Below are 15,735 nucleotides of genomic sequence, written 5' to 3' on the forward strand. Positions count from 1 at the left end.
ATAGAGTGATTACTATCTCAATCACATATCACTGAAAGTGGCATGTAGAAGATGCTCCAATTTCACAGATAGCAAGTTATTTCACTTATAGCAAATCCGATAAAAGAAAAATTTTTTACATTTTGTCATACGTATCTCTTTAGGGTACGTATAAAGAAAATGAAGGAACCGTCCTGAGCTAATGGTCAGCTACATTTGTGTAATAGCCTCAGTTTGCAATTGCCATTGGCCTGCGCATCTGCTGGTGCATAAGCTTGCTGATCTATTAAAAATATTTTCGTCAGACACCTGTTTGGGATTGAAATAATGTGGTTTGTCTTGCAATCATTTTCCATGGCATGCATAGGCTTTGCCATCGTCAAACCTTTTTCCAAGTTTTTCTCAATTGCACTAGGTTAGTATTATCTAGCAGATCTTTGCTGTTTGTTTTATGACCTCGTTTCAAATAAAAACATGATTAGAGTGTTGCTAGCTACAGATTGTCGCCTGCTGTCTCCTAAAGTGTCACTCGCTGCAGATTGTCACTTCCTGTTGATTGTCGGTGGTACGCCACTTTTTCTTTCAAGTTTCCAATGCATTTTGGTCTAGCTTCTGCTTATTGGATTGACAGAAGTCAGTTGGTATCCCTATGAAGATAGCACTGCAGTAATATTTGGTTTAGTCAATATTTATTCGTTAAATCTTTTTTACTATCATGAAGCTTTTATGCATTAGGTATTTGATTAATAATCAAAATTGATATATAAATATTAATTGTTTAGTTTTGTAACACTATTGCTGTGTGACAATATGTAGCCATAAGATATGCTCTACTCGAAACATAAAATGCTGTAAAGATTCTGCGAATTATAGAGCAAATACCAAAGGTGACCATTGAGTACAAGCCTTCAGAATCTGGTGATAACACGGCTAGCAAGGGCCAGAATCGCACTGGAATCGACAAAGGGAAGGCTCCTGCCAAGAAGCAGCAAGCGAGGTTTGTGTTTCAGTTTAAATGATTGTTGGAGTTTTCAAAACTTATTCACTATATCTGGAACTAGCTGTGCTATCCGGTGTTGCTCGGGTAATACTGAAGTCTTTGGACAGAAAATTGATTTTTATTTAACATATAATGACATTTGCCATTCTAACTTTCAAATTACATATCATGAGAGAGGTGTTTTGTGTAGTTGAAATAATTTAAAAGAAAATAAAAAAAGCTGTTGAAATTTTCAAACTTTTTCAAACAACTTTTAAACTTCATATCATGAGGACCATGTTTCGTGCAGGTCAAATAAATTTTTAAAAAACGAAACGACTATAAAAAGGTTTAGATGTAAATGTGAAATAATTAGCAAGCAATAGCTAAATTAAAACAGTTTTGCTACAATTACAATATAAGATGGTTCGGCAATGATACAATTAATACGAACTGAGAAAACAAAATAAAAATTCTGAATATGTAGAATTAATAATAACAATTCTTGCATAGAAGTGTGTGTGTGTGTATAAAAAAGGTTACTGTTCTACCAGAAGCTATTCATCAAAACTTTGAATACGACGGTACTGGTACCTCTCATTACCGGTACAATTGTAAAAATGAGATATCGTACTGTCTTTGTCTCACTGAACGGAGAGATAATGTCGAGGCTCTTCCCACGGAGACAATATAATTGTCCGCGTGTGAAGAATTGGCCTTGACCCCAGATATAGTAATTGAACCTTACGAAAATATTTTTTAACAGGGGCATCGCAAGGTGTGGCCGCAATGCTAAAATAATCAGCGTGCGCTATAACCAGAATGACAGGCAGATCTACATACTTTCAGAAATATATACAGTCAAACATGGATAACTCGAACTTCACGGGACCGAGCGAGCAAAAGTGTTCGAATTATCAGAGCGTTCAAGTTATCAAAGTACTGTCACAAGTCCATGTATTTACTTATTTATTAGTAGATACATGTACATATACGAACTATAATATAAATCGAAAGCACAGATGGCTTGTTTCAAATTAAATGCTTCTAATGTAAGGTTTAAAACGTTTTTATCAAAAAGTATAGAGATTTTTCTATCACTTGAGATTGGTTTGTTGTTTAAGGTGATGTTATTGCCAGGACGTTTTTTAGATTGACATTGGCAAAATGTCGCAGAGATACATTTTCTTCTTTTTAGGCCCTGCCCATTTTTGCTCTTACGCAAAAATGGGCAGAGCCTACAAAGAAGAAAATATATATAAGCTATACGAGCACACTCTGTATATGTTTGAATGTGGTTCATTGCCTGTCATACATGTATGCTTATGTATATTTTAAACATGAATCAGTACTTAGAAACATAAAAATGTGCAAGATCTGAGATGGAATCTTGATCGTTGTTGAAATGCTCAAAAGAAAAGACATCTTTTTCTTTTGAGCGTTTTACCTACGATCAATTTTGCCGATTTTTCTTGAAGTTTATGCAAAGATTACCTCACTTTACCTTGCTTCCGAAGGGCGATCGCTAAGCGGATGTTTGGTATAAATCAAATTTCACCAAACCTTTAGAAAAGTCGTTGACAAAAATATTTTGCCGACATGGTAATAACAACACTTATGAATTACGAAAAGTTGAGGTTTACCTCTATGGCTTGGAATAAAGTGATTTTCTAAAGCGATAACAACCGTTTCGGTAGTCGTTGGGCAAACAACAGTTCGAGTTAACAGTGTTGAGTTCGAGTTATCTATAGCAATTTATCATTGCGTGGGAACGGGCCAAAGAAACCGTTCGAGTTAACCATGTGTTCGAGCTATCCGTGGGCGAGTTATCCATGTTTGACTGTATATAGATTATTCTTCTACGGTTATATGTATTGCATGAAAGGATTGATGACAATATAAAGCCTCTCATTAGGGTTATTTAGTAAAATTTGACAAGTTATCAAACTATAAAAACAACTTCTCTATGAGCTTCAGTGGTTTATTATTATTTCAAGGTTAATTGACAGCATTTTATAATTACATATATTTATGCCAATATAATTATGACCTTTCATTTTCAGCAATGATTTTGATGTTAAAAAAGCGATGAATTTATTTTAGAGACAAACACTCACGATACAATCTTCAAGCTGTGAAATGAGGTCATTGTTTCAACTAAACACAGATGCGTGATAGGCAATGATATGGCAATGATATGCAACGATTAAGCAACATATGCATGTTTTTATTGGCCACCATTATAGTGCATTTTCCTCATCTAGTAGCCATGCTACATGTTTTGGTTACCCAACATGGCAGACTAAATAACGTATACATACATATATTATATGTATGTATATTATATGTATCACATTAAGCTTATTACCAATCAGCTTGTGCGTACATATTGTGGAAGGCGCTAGCAAGAAATTCTTCTTTTAAACAAATGAAAAATTTAAGAAGTTGTTCGTAAAAATTAGCTTTTTTCAAAGTTGCATGTTTAAAACCTTTGAACGGAAGCTCTGTTTTCATGAATAAGGATTTTAATGTAATTATGTAGCTTCGCAGCCATTTCCTTTTGGTATTTTGCAAATATCGCGAGTTGTCCTGTCCATTTTCACATCCTGAAAAAGTTGACAAACCATAGTGTTTGATCGAAATTATACAAATTATTATTCAAAAACCAGTCTGTAATTTTATCTGCTGCTGTTAATGCAATGATAATTTTATGCTGTCAGTTAATCTTTGAAAATCTTCATGGTGAAACAAACAAGTTTTAAGATTGAATATCCAGAATGGTTGGCTTGCCAAGCAGCGCACTCATTCATCTCTGGCAGCTGATATTTCACAAGGCTTCGCTATTCAACCTTTCTCACATGGCAACACTGAATGCAACACTTTGAGGCAATTACATTGGATGTCAAATTTGGACCTCTAGAATGTCGTCCTGGTGTCTGACTGTTGTTTGTTTATAATCAAAATAGTTGCAATGACACTTCCTACCTAAATAGTATAATCGCGAGAAGCTACAAGATTATAGCCCATACAATATATTGAGTTAATTCTGATGAGAGTATTAGTGTCAGACATGTGAGAAATCGAGCTCTTTTATAGACTGAACATGAGTGAAGTTATTTGAATTTAATGGATCAATAAGCTACCTTGGACTATTGAGTTTCAAAAGAAGACAAGTTGAATACCTAGATCATAATGTATAGTGGTGGAGTATTAGGGTATCTTCAGAACAGCTCAAAGGGGAAAGATCTTAAGAGTGGCTGTGCTCTTATCTTGTCAATGAAGGCTTCAAATTATTCAGTAGAGCGATTCAACGAGGTGAACCATGTTCCTGTGTTTACTGTACATAGGGTCTGATGTGGTTTTCATGCCCAATTTAGGTTTCCCATGCTAAGTTTGAAAAACACTCAATTTGAAAAAAAATTATTTGGTTTTGTTGGCTGGACTTTTTTGGGAAATCGCTCCCAAGTAATATAACTAAAAATGGTACATGCAAAATAAAATCACTGTTTCCAAAATGGAGGTCAAATATGTACATTGTTGATTAAATTTATTGAGCTTGGTGGGTTTACATGGATTCCATGGTGCGGATATGGTAGGGCCTCTGGTGCCAAGTTTATCTTGCTGTTATCTGTATCACCATTTTTATTTGAGATATTCAGGCAGAGAGCAGTATTGGTATTGGTCGAGTAAGGGCTTATGATCAGCCAACAAATGGATTGAAACCTTTTTCAATTCACTGAATGCAAGTAAATAATTTTCAATTGATTATTTGCACTGGATAACTAGATGCTATAACAATCATGAGAAGTTGAATTGCTTGTAGAATGGTGCTCAAAGCATCAAATCCATCTGGAGGTGAGAAGACCTCTGCAGATGCATCAGATAATGACGAAGAGTCAAACCGGTCGACAGCAAGCAGCAACGACCAGGCCATGGCAGAGACTGATGCTCCTCCCACATCTGCACCCTCCATGCATTATCCAGAACAGGCTGCAGGTATTCTGTGATATTATTATGTTCACTAGTACGCTTGGCAGCCCCGTGCACCGTGAGAGATCGTAATGAGCAATCAGAATGAGCATAATTAATTCGTGAAGTTGTTACCGCGCCGGTCTGTAAATCAGAGTACCCGAGTTCAAATCTTGTGTGGGGCAATTTATTCTAATACTTTTTGGCTTGGGACAGATGGCTAGATGGACACTGCTCTTATTATAGTAAAGATCTGCTAGACATTTCAAGGGGTCTGCGGATGATTCTACAATCTTATTCTGCAAGTGTACTATGTGTATACTCTGTTAACTTATCATATTAAAGAGAGAAAGGTTGTCAAAAGCACATAGGAGTTATAACTTTATATTTCACCGGCTGCATTAATCGCAGATTTAGTCTGACTGCCCCGAGTTGAGCATATTTTTGCATCTTCAAAATCCTAAGTATTGCAGCTTTTGATGTTTGTTCTTATTTGTACAGCTGGGTATGTCTCGTAAGTTTGTCCATACCATCATATAGGCTATCATCGGGCTATGATTAATGATTTCTATAGGAACTACTGAAGTGATATTGAGGACTCAGAAGAAACTGGAGCTCGCTATAAATGTCTTGGAGAATATAAGTACTATGTACGAGTACCTTGAGCATTCCGAAGTTGATGACGAATAATTCTTTTAATTCTCATAATGGCCACCCCCACATCCTGTTAGTATTCTAGAGAATGTCAAAGTGTACGAGTGTCTTGAGCATTTGGAAGTTGATGAGTAGTTCTATGGATCTCCTTCATGGCCACAAACAACATCCTGTTAGTAAAATTCTTTGTATTTGGTTTTACTGAGAATTATTGTGCACCTATTCATTTAGTTTCAAGTTGTGATCTCCTATTGCTTATAGTGTTTGTAATGCTGTAAGTTGCTATCTCGTTGTTATACAACGAATGTTCATGCAATTAAAAAATATAAATAAGTTTTGTATAAATAATTTGTGTACTGTTACAATGAGCTTTAATGTTATTCTCTCTGATGTAGAAGTCATTGTACTGCTGTCAAATTAATGGTTCATTCTAGATTCTGCAGTGACAGTAAATATTGTTTAGCAAAATAGTTTTCTGGTATTATTACATTGTGTATTATGAATAAATTCTCTGTTATTATTCAGGTTTTTGATATTTATTTGATGGGTCTCCAGTACTCATTACTCTTACTATTGTATTGTATTTTCTAATACCAGCAGAGAGCAATCGTGGCCCAGTGGTTTGGAATACCTAAACTGCAAACAACAGGTTGGGTTAAATTTTCAAAAAAAGGCTACAGGTGGTGACAAGAGTGATATTCAACCTTAAATTGCTCTCTGCAACTGGGCAAGTCACCAGTTGTCAAGGTTCCCTTGCCAGCGAACTCAGACATGTCCAGCCAAGTTCACAGAGCCATTGTTTGTGCAAGAATTCTCTTAAAAGAACGCGCACACACAGCATCTGCTTGCAATAAGCTAAACAGACATTGCCCTTAAAGGTTTTTAAAAATTACTCAGTTGGAATGCTGTGGCAGGCGAGTGATATGACTGATAATCAGCCTCCCAGATGTATGATAGAATAGCAAACAAAACTTGAATTCTGCAGATGAGAACTTATGTTATATGCGAATGATAATGTATCAAGATATAATCATTTTTAAGTTTTAAGACTTGCGTTATAACAAGAGAGTGACCATTGAACTTTCTAGATTGGCTAGATTGCTGGATTAGATATATTTACTGCTGTTCACAGGCTGTGAAGCTAATTTATGTATGGTTATAACCTTCAAACAATCTTTAATAATTTCAGACTAAATGATTAAAACAAGCCATGAAGTTTTGATTAATCGCAGTGAATGCCTTACCATTTCTATACATCATGTTACAATATGAGTTTAGAACACAATTTACATTGAAAGGGGTAACGGTGCTGAATATGCTTTGTCATATTTAAAATTTATTTGCTCTATTGACTAAAACAATACAAACATGCTAGTATTTTAGCGTTATAGATTATTTGAGAAATTTCAGTTGGTCAATATATGTACATATATACAGCGTCTTATCGCATGTATGTCTAAAGCACTTATGTAGCACAATAGTCGTAAATATGCCATATTAGCCTGCAAAACGTTGTTACAAAAGTTAAAACTTATTCACTCTCATGTACAAAACGATAGAATGTTAATATGTATTTACTATTTAATATATCCCAATCGTCAACTAAACATATTAAGGGTCATTGTAATAAAAGACATTCATATCAATCACGTCTCCTAGACATGCTTTTCCAGAGAACTGGAGTTTGAGACTCCATGCTGGTTGCCTTCATGATACCGAAGCTAACCTGGAGGGTTTGCTACAGAAGCATTTAAGGTGCCATAGATGTGAATAAATATCGATGTCACTCTTGGCAGACGCAACAATGAAAGGATGAATTTTGAAAGTATGTTCTTTTAACATAGCACTTTTTATCCTGATTTTCGTGTTTCAGTTTTATAACTTTTAATGTACAATTACATGTCGTAATTTCAACAGTGGTTTTTTTCAAGATATCAATTATCTTACTGTATCGGAATTCTGAGAAATTTTGTAATTTGGAACCGTTTATAGCGACAGCCCGAGGGAAGAATTTTAGCTTGAAAAGTATGGGAGTAAAGTTTCCTGCAGAGCTGAATATTGATTAGTTAGCCTAGTATCAATAAACACAATCGAAATTTCATCGCTGCTTGAGATAAATCATTGCTAAATGTTTACCATTCACGGTCAGTATATCAATTTGTTGTGCAAAAAGCCAGCATTCATCTGTAGAAAAGACAATCACACTCATACAAGATTGGTACATTGAACAAGCATTCAAGCAATCTGTGGTCTTTATTACTGTATAAACCTTAATCATATCTGGATGCCGATTGAGCTTTCGAAAAGACACCTCCAATGGGTATTTCTTATAGTGGGTGCATGAGCTTGGAGCGAAGTGGTACTTGTAGCCAGAGCTGGCCATTTCGGTGCTCTTCTCTGTAGCTGGTGGACTTGTCATCACTCCCTGCACATCTGTTGGGGCCTGGGTTGTAGTAGACATAGCAGGTTGGTGAAATTCGCTTTCTGAAGTAGTGGTTTGCACTTTTACAGTTGTAGGGGTTGATATTGGTGTGGTTGTTTTGGTAGGGGGTGTTGCTGTAGTTGTGATAGTTGTTGCAGTCATTGGTAATGCTGTATTTTTTATACTTTGTTGTGTTGTAGCAGTTGGTATCACAGTAGTTCTTGTAGTTGTTGGTATGGCTGTAGTTGTAGTTGAAGGTGTTGCTGTAGTTGGTATCACCGTAGATATTGTAGTCGCTATCGCTGTAGTAGCTGGTATTTCTGTAGCTGTTGTAGCTGGAGATATTGCTGTAGTAGTTTGTATCACTGCAGTTGTTGTAGTTGTTGGTTTCGCTGTAGTTGTTGTAGTAGTTGGTTTCGCTGCAGTTGTTGTAGTTGAGGGTATTGCTGTAGTTGTGGTAGTGGTTGGAATTGCTGTAGTTGTGGTAGTAGTTGGTGTTGCTGTAGTTGTGGTAGTAGTTGGTGTTGCTGTAGTTGTGGTAGTAGTTGGAATTACTGTAGTTGTGGTAGTAGTTGGTATCGCTGTAGTTGTGGTAGCGGTTGGTATTGCTGTAGTTGTGGTAGTAGTTGGTATTGCTGTAGTTGTGGTAGTAGTTGGAGTTGTGGTAGTAGTTTGTATTGCTGTAGTCGTGGTAGTAGTTGGTGTTGCTGTAGTTGTGGTAGTAGTTGGTGCTGTGGTAGTAGTTGGTATCACTGCAGTTGTGGTAGTAGTTGGTGTTGCTGTAGTTGTAGTTGGTATCGCTGTAGTTGTAGTGGTAGTTGGTATCGCTGTAGTTGTGGTAGAAGTTGGTGTTGCTGTAGTTGTAGTGGTAGTTGGTATCACTGTAGTTGTGGTAGTAGATGGTGTTGCTGTAGTTGTGGTAGTAGTTGGTATCGCTGTAGTTGTGGTAGAAGTTGGTGTTGCTGTAGTTGTAGTGGTAGTTGGTATCACTGTAGTTGTGGTAGTAAATGGTGTTGCTGTAGTTGTGGTAGTAGTTGGTATCGCTGTAGTTGTGGTAGTAGTTGGTGTTACTGTAGTAGTTCTGGTATCTTCTTTATCTTGGCAAACATAATATCTCATATTTTGATCAGTATGGCAGTGAAGTTCACCCTCTGTAAAGACATAACCAACATAAATAATAAAGCCAAGGAAGAAAACTGGGTGTGTACAGATGAGCAGAAAAGAGAGACCCACATTTGTCAAAAAACCTCACCAAAGTTTAGAAATAAGTCTGAAATACATGTACAGTAATGCTAAAATCAATTCCAATTTAAGCTGTTTTAACAATACATTGTTTCAATCTACTTTATAGCAACATTTCATACAAATACACTTTACTTAAGTCCTAAAAGACAATACAAGTCAATGATAAGTGTTGGTTAGACTACTTACTGGATTTTAAAAAGCCATCACAATTCAGCTGGTCGCGGTCATTATCCTTTACAAACGCCCACTCCATTGGGTCAAGGATAGTGCCATCGATATACCATTGAAAGTTTGGATTGCTGGAATCAGCTCGGAGATTGGTCAGTCCCACGTATACTTCTTCTATGAAATTTATTATAAATCATTTTTATTATACTACTTTATCGTCTTTATATACTGTATTATAATTTCACTGAAACATAATAAAATACTATCAATAAACACATATAATACTGTTGTAGTAATCAAAAGCGTGTAATCTGCTATAATATTAATAACATAAATATATAATTTATTTATATATAAAGCAAATACTCTTGTTTCTATGCGAGTGTACATTTACTAAATAAACAGAGTCTGATAATCTTTAGACAGTCAAATTGGGTTTCATACTTGGCAGTTTGAGACTCTACCACTGTATTTTAACCTGTCATGTAGGGGGAGTGTGTGATATGATAGGCTTTGCTTCATCAGCTACTCAGTTGTATGTACTCGTTTTTATTTGGCCAAATAAACTCGGGTTTAAATACCAGGCACCACATGCAATTAGCCAACAGCGAATAACATTAGCCAGTGCATTAAACAACCAATCAAATGTAGAGACAGTCCACGCAGCATAGCTTTTAAAGTTATATATCACAGCTGGTTCGACTCGGACAAGAGTTTATCAAAGCATTCTATCAATTCAAATAAGTAACTGAATATCGACTCTCTGATAGCGAATAGTTATAAAATGGTTTATGAATCATTTATTTGTTTCAAGTTTTATTGAAGAGTGGCCTATAAGATCACGTTTAACAGTCATAAAGTAATATTCAGGAAAGGTTGTGTAGCTGTTTATTGATTATATCACTGCTAGTCAGAGATTTGCATTCAGTGCTGCCTATCAGCTTCAACAGATGGAGTTGTATCATTCGATAAAAAAATGCTTGGTTTTAACCCTAAAAATTAGCGACTTGCGCTTCTGTGGCACCGAAGAGCTTGTTTGTAAAACGCAGTTGATAAAGGGCGCATCCAGACCATCATATTTACACCTCTTGAGTAAAAGAGTGTGTGAAATTAACTTACTAACATCATCTGGAAACTCATTAATAAATCTTTCCATGGCCTCATCGTCTAGTTGGTAGATTTTTCCCAAGTCGCCTCCCAAAGTTTGACAAACTAATCTTGCTGCTGCGGGATCGGCTTCAGTGACTGAGAAGAAGTAGCAGTGATCTTCTATTTCAGTAGTAAAGTTGCCTGAACATGTTGCCTGAATGGAGGCCAAGAAACTGCCTAAAATATTTATGTATGGCCGGCTTTCTCTTTGACCAAATGAGATTGAAAGGTGATGTGGACATTTTAAGTCCACAGAGGATTTAATCTGCCTACAAACTTTTTTTTTCGCAGAAGTTATTTTTAAGATCGCACACACAAGTTATTTTTGTCTGTAATTAAAAGTAACTTTGCACCTTTCTATTCCCCAAGATACTGTCATTTGAAGCTGAGTTGCAGGAGCCAACAGTACTTATGCATAACTAGCCAGTTAGTGGTTTCAAAAATTAAATTAAAGAATTTAAGAAAGATAATAACGGATTTATGCACAAAATGTGCATTTGATGTCTGTTTGTGGTCGTTTTGTTCTATGGTTACATTGAGTATTCGTGATGAATATAGCAACACTCTAACTTATTACTTGACATATCAATAACAATTCTGTCTACTTAATTTATATTCAAAGTAAACTAACACTCTTAAAAATATATTCACCATACAAAAAAGCCTCAATTGGCAATTAAAACAAAAAGTTAGTGCAAGAGAGCACAACCCCTAAGCTTATGCAACCTACATGTACATTTTTGTAAAACTGATATTACACATTTTTGTATGCATAGTAAAATTCACTGTAGTAATAATTGAATCAACTTATGATTTAGGCCAAATTCAAGTTCACACATTTGCAAAATATTGAGTAATAAAAGTGATTTGGCGCTCCGTGGTCTGTCCAATAAGCATCATCTAACGAACAAATGCCTTTGTATACATTATTAGCCAGAGCTTATTTTTTACTTGTTTTTTCAAAGCATAATAATAAATTTTATGGCTACTGTATGTAAAAAAGTTATGTTTTAAAATAATTGAAACAGATATTTAATGAAATCTTTGCTATCTGATTGAACTTTAAAATCGAAAGAACTTTGTAACGGTTTTTTGTAATAAACTCATTTTATCACATGTAAGTAGAATATAATAAATTTTTTTTTCTTAGTTAGTTTGTAGTATGATTGAACCAAAATCATAACACCAAAATCGCTTTTCAATCACTTTTTATAATAAGAACATTCTATTACATGTATGATAAAATAAAATATAAAAAATTTGTTATTCTTACATTGTTTGTAGTAAAAAATGGCTATATTGTTGTTTTATGTAAATACACATCAAGTTTTTAGGGTTAAGACGAAACACTGCAGATGACAAACTTAGGGAAAATGTATTAAGTTGTTGGTGTTACTTGTTTGTCTCACCTGTTATTATGCAGACTATCAGCAGTAACCTTGGCATGTTTGCTCTATCAAACGCACAAATGGCTTCTGTCTGCTAGTAAATAGCGGAATAAGAATATATCTGATTGCTGCCCTGGACATATATTGATTAAAAACTGTATTGCATTCAGGTATTTACTGCTTTATTTGAAGATTATGTTTCGAGTTGCTATCTGAGCTTTATTTGAAAGCTTTTATTTATTTATAAAAATGTAGATTCGTTTTACAATGTTTTCCATAACACTGTGATTGATTACAAAAGTAATACTATTACCATGTTGCAAGATCTGTACAGGCTGAATGTACAGGCTGTACAAGATTGTACAGCCTGTATGTACAGGCTGTACAAGATTGTACAGGCTGAATGTACAGGCTGTACAAGATAGTACAGGCTGGATCTGGTTCTAAAAAACACAGTCAAGCATGGAAATCTATTTTTAAAATATTTGTTATGCTGTTATATAAACTAATGGTTTTCAACATCTTCAGTGAGATTCTTTACGATAGTAAAATTTGCAACAAACAGAAACCAGATTTCACTCTATGAGCTTTTAAATTATATTATGCTTAATAGCTCGTAGAAATCATACTAAATTATAAAAAAGTCATCTTATGATTTACACTGTAACATTATATAACAAATTGAATTAAGAAGTTCTATTGTACATGTGATGTGCTTAAATAATGAACAACAATTAGGGGAAGGTGGGGCTAGTTGAAACAAAAATCACGCATTCAGCTATAACTAATTTCTTGTTGTGAGTAAAGATGCTAAATATGGTGCATAATAATCTACCACGTAATATACACTTGATGCAACGACTGTTGTTTAATTCGTTTAAAAAGCTAGTTATATACAACATTTTTTGTATCCTACTAATATCTGTCTCAACCTGCCCCGAAGTGGGCCAGGTTGAGACGTGCAGCAAATTGATACAACCTATAATATTATGAAAAACAACTGATATATTTTCAGAAACATTGTATCTTGGAAGCAAGTAAAGCATTAACATGATAAGATTATAATTTTATTTAGTTTACTCTCCAAAAATATGATAAAATTAGTCCTTGACCATGTCTAAGTTAACATTAAACATTAGTTTTTCGAGAACACGAGATGTACCCAGACAAGGATGGGGTGGTGGCAATACTACACTAGTTTTATGTTGGCTATAGCAATGCCATCTACAGCTGGAGTTTAAGGCCAAATGAATCCTGTTCCTAATCTTCTGAGAAAATGCGCTTCAGCTGTATCTTCATGCAGAGTGCTCATCACTTTGCCAACATAATAGATTTTAGTTGTCCTACTTGCATATTCCACAAGAACATAAACTCCTACTATGGAATTTTTTTCAACACCCATTTCTTTGTTTTTAAAATCACAGGAAGAAGCATCATCAAAGGGTGACAGCTCTTCACTCAATGATTCACTCTCAGAACTTTCTACCCTGAGTCTTGATTTTTTAATTTTTTGACCTTTGACCTTGACCTTTGTTTTGCATTGCTAAGCTCATCGCTTGAATCATGTTTTTAACTGGCATAAGAGGAAGAACTAAGAACTCCTCATTTTCTTCCACTTTTTTGTTTGTGAGGCTTAGCTTTGGAAAATTGTCAGATACTCTTACAGGTGACGCCACCAAAAGCTGCTCAGCAGTGAGCATTGTAGTTTAAATGTACTATATTATAGTAGAAATGAATGTTAGTAGAATGGCTGGTAGCAATTTTACATCCTGACTATAGACTATACCAGTTTTAACTGGTATATATTAAGGGGCTAGTTGAGACAACGTTTCAATATGCTCCACCGATGCTGTCTCAACTAGCTCTGATTCGTCTGTCAAGAAGTAAACTATGTTTTATATAAAACTATGTGAAGAATTAAATCCATAACTTTTGTAGTACGCAGTAAGCATCTACAACTAAATCGTAACTGAATTTGAAACTTGGATTGCTACTAATCTCATAGAAAGCACATCAAATCTGATGATAGAAAAGACTTACTAAAACAGTTTAAAAATAAAAAAATTATCTGAACTCAAAAGGACATTCCACATGAACTTCTAACCAATATACCTGGTACTAACAGGAAGTGTGCTTTCTCAAGTAGAAAATACAACTCATAAGGACAAAGCAAATTTGAAATAATGAGTCTGTCTCAACTTGCTCTTGTCTCAATTAGCCCCACTTTCCCCTAATTATTTACTGATGGAAATACTGCATAATGATACATGTACAGTAGATAGCGTATACGGTAGTTTACGAATGTTAAGAGTTGTCTTCTTATTTATTCTCGTTCCATTACCATAGAAACCCGCGTCAGCGTCAGAAATTGTGTAACCTGATAATAGCAAAGGTATTGCAAAGGCCATTAGCCAAGTTCATCTATTTGATTGGCTGTCGTGGTTTGTGTGGTCAAATAACATGTTCGGATACAACTTTTGTGTGATCAACAAGCGCGCACTGCATCAGATCTGTTGACTTGAAAACTTATGTACACTTACGGCTTCAGTAGATCAAGAAAGCATAGTCACTGTCTGCAAATTTGATAAGACGGATACAACGACTCTTTTGTTGGCACACCAGCTTACAGCGATGTTATATCTTAGGTCTAGCAACTCTTTGCTGTGGCTATGTTGCATATTGTTTTTAGTTTCATTGCTAATTGGTGTTGTGCCGGTTAATACTCAATTGCCCGAACCAGTATATTCTACTGAAGACGATGTAGATGATAGGGACGTGGCATGTGCTGCTTGTTTGGCAATAGTTGACATTGTGGAAAATGAAATGACGAAGAAATCGTTTGATGGCGTGGAAAGTAGGCTATACGATCTACTCGAGTCCATATGTGACCAAAACAACTATCGATCCTACGAGTTTATTCCACCAAAGATGATGGAAGGTTGCAAAAAAATTATGGACAGAATTGAGGAGGACACGCTTGTAGCAGCTTTTCAACTGTTTTATTCGAAGGGTGATAAGCCAAGGAATAGAAATTTGATAGAAAGAAAAATATGCCTCAATGTTTCTGGAGACTGTATCGGTAACAAACGCCTGGAAGGAAAAGATAAACCTAAGAAAGCCGGTAGTGAAACAACCAATGAAGACAAACACTTCGATGCTAGTGTTGAGGAGATTATGGCTAAGCATGGTCATAAAGTTAAGAAACCATCTCCTATGAAACATAATGATGAGCTTTAATGAGTTGTTTATTTGCAAGCAAGAGTTGACTATGCGTTATAGATTTTTGTTGAAACTATGAATTTGCAGATTTATGTTTGCAATTATTATTTAAGGCATAATATTTCATACAATTTGAGTGATAATATGTAAAATACCTATTTAGTGTAATCATACTGTCGATGTAGTGCACCATACTTCTAGCAAACAAAATATTTGTAAAAAAAATCAAACACTGACTGATCTGCTCTATTGGCCTTATTTATCAATATTTCCTATACATAGACCGCATGCTTTTGTGTCATATGGGCTTATTGAACAAGCCGGCTACTTCTTTGGTTAGCTCTCCTTCATGGTTTTCAAGCATCCTCAAGGCTTTCTTTCGTGATGGGTCTGTGATTCCTAAAGCGGCCCGCTGCTTTTTGCTCAATCGTATCAGATCTTCTACCGTAGCCAATAACTTGCCTTGATAGAGCTCATTGTGTTTTCCATGAGTTTTAGGAGTTGTCAACTATGAATAAAAATGAAGAAGTTTATCAATGACTCAGAATATCACATTACAGTAA

The 15,735-nt window shown here is 35.4% G+C and overlaps 3 protein-coding genes across 3 annotated transcripts in view; 2 read left to right on the forward strand and 1 right to left on the reverse strand.

The window, feature by feature from the left end:
• The window catches only part of LOC137400659 (ubiquitin carboxyl-terminal hydrolase 34-like), a 96,081-nt gene extending 89,983 nt beyond the window's left edge, over nt 1-6,098 (forward strand). Inside the window, exons 61-63 of the mRNA XM_068086991.1 lie at nt 853-976; nt 4,782-4,954; nt 5,502-6,098. Of these exons, the coding sequence (XP_067943092.1) occupies nt 853-976; nt 4,782-4,954; nt 5,502-5,617 (413 nt within the window). The 3' untranslated portion in view covers nt 5,618-6,098. The remainder of the gene's footprint in view (nt 1-852; nt 977-4,781; nt 4,955-5,501) is intronic.
• A 1,581-nt stretch (nt 6,099-7,679) lies between these two features.
• Nucleotides 7,680-9,122, reverse strand: LOC137400660 (uncharacterized). The gene has a single exon (XM_068086992.1). The coding sequence runs from the start codon at nt 9,120-9,122 to the stop codon at nt 7,680-7,682; it is 1,443 nt and encodes a 480-aa protein (XP_067943093.1).
• A 5,308-nt stretch (nt 9,123-14,430) lies between these two features.
• LOC137399971 (uncharacterized) lies at nt 14,431-15,402 on the forward strand. The gene has a single exon (XM_068086252.1). It carries the CDS (start codon nt 14,585-14,587, stop codon nt 15,188-15,190), a length of 606 nt encoding a protein of 201 aa, XP_067942353.1. The 5' UTR covers nt 14,431-14,584; the 3' UTR covers nt 15,191-15,402.
• Nucleotides 15,403-15,735: the final 333 nt, after the last annotated feature.

The sequence above is a fragment of the Watersipora subatra genome, chromosome 7 (genome assembly GCF_963576615.1).
Source record: "Watersipora subatra chromosome 7, tzWatSuba1.1, whole genome shotgun sequence".
Lineage (NCBI taxonomy): Eukaryota > Metazoa > Bryozoa > Gymnolaemata > Cheilostomatida > Watersiporidae > Watersipora > Watersipora subatra.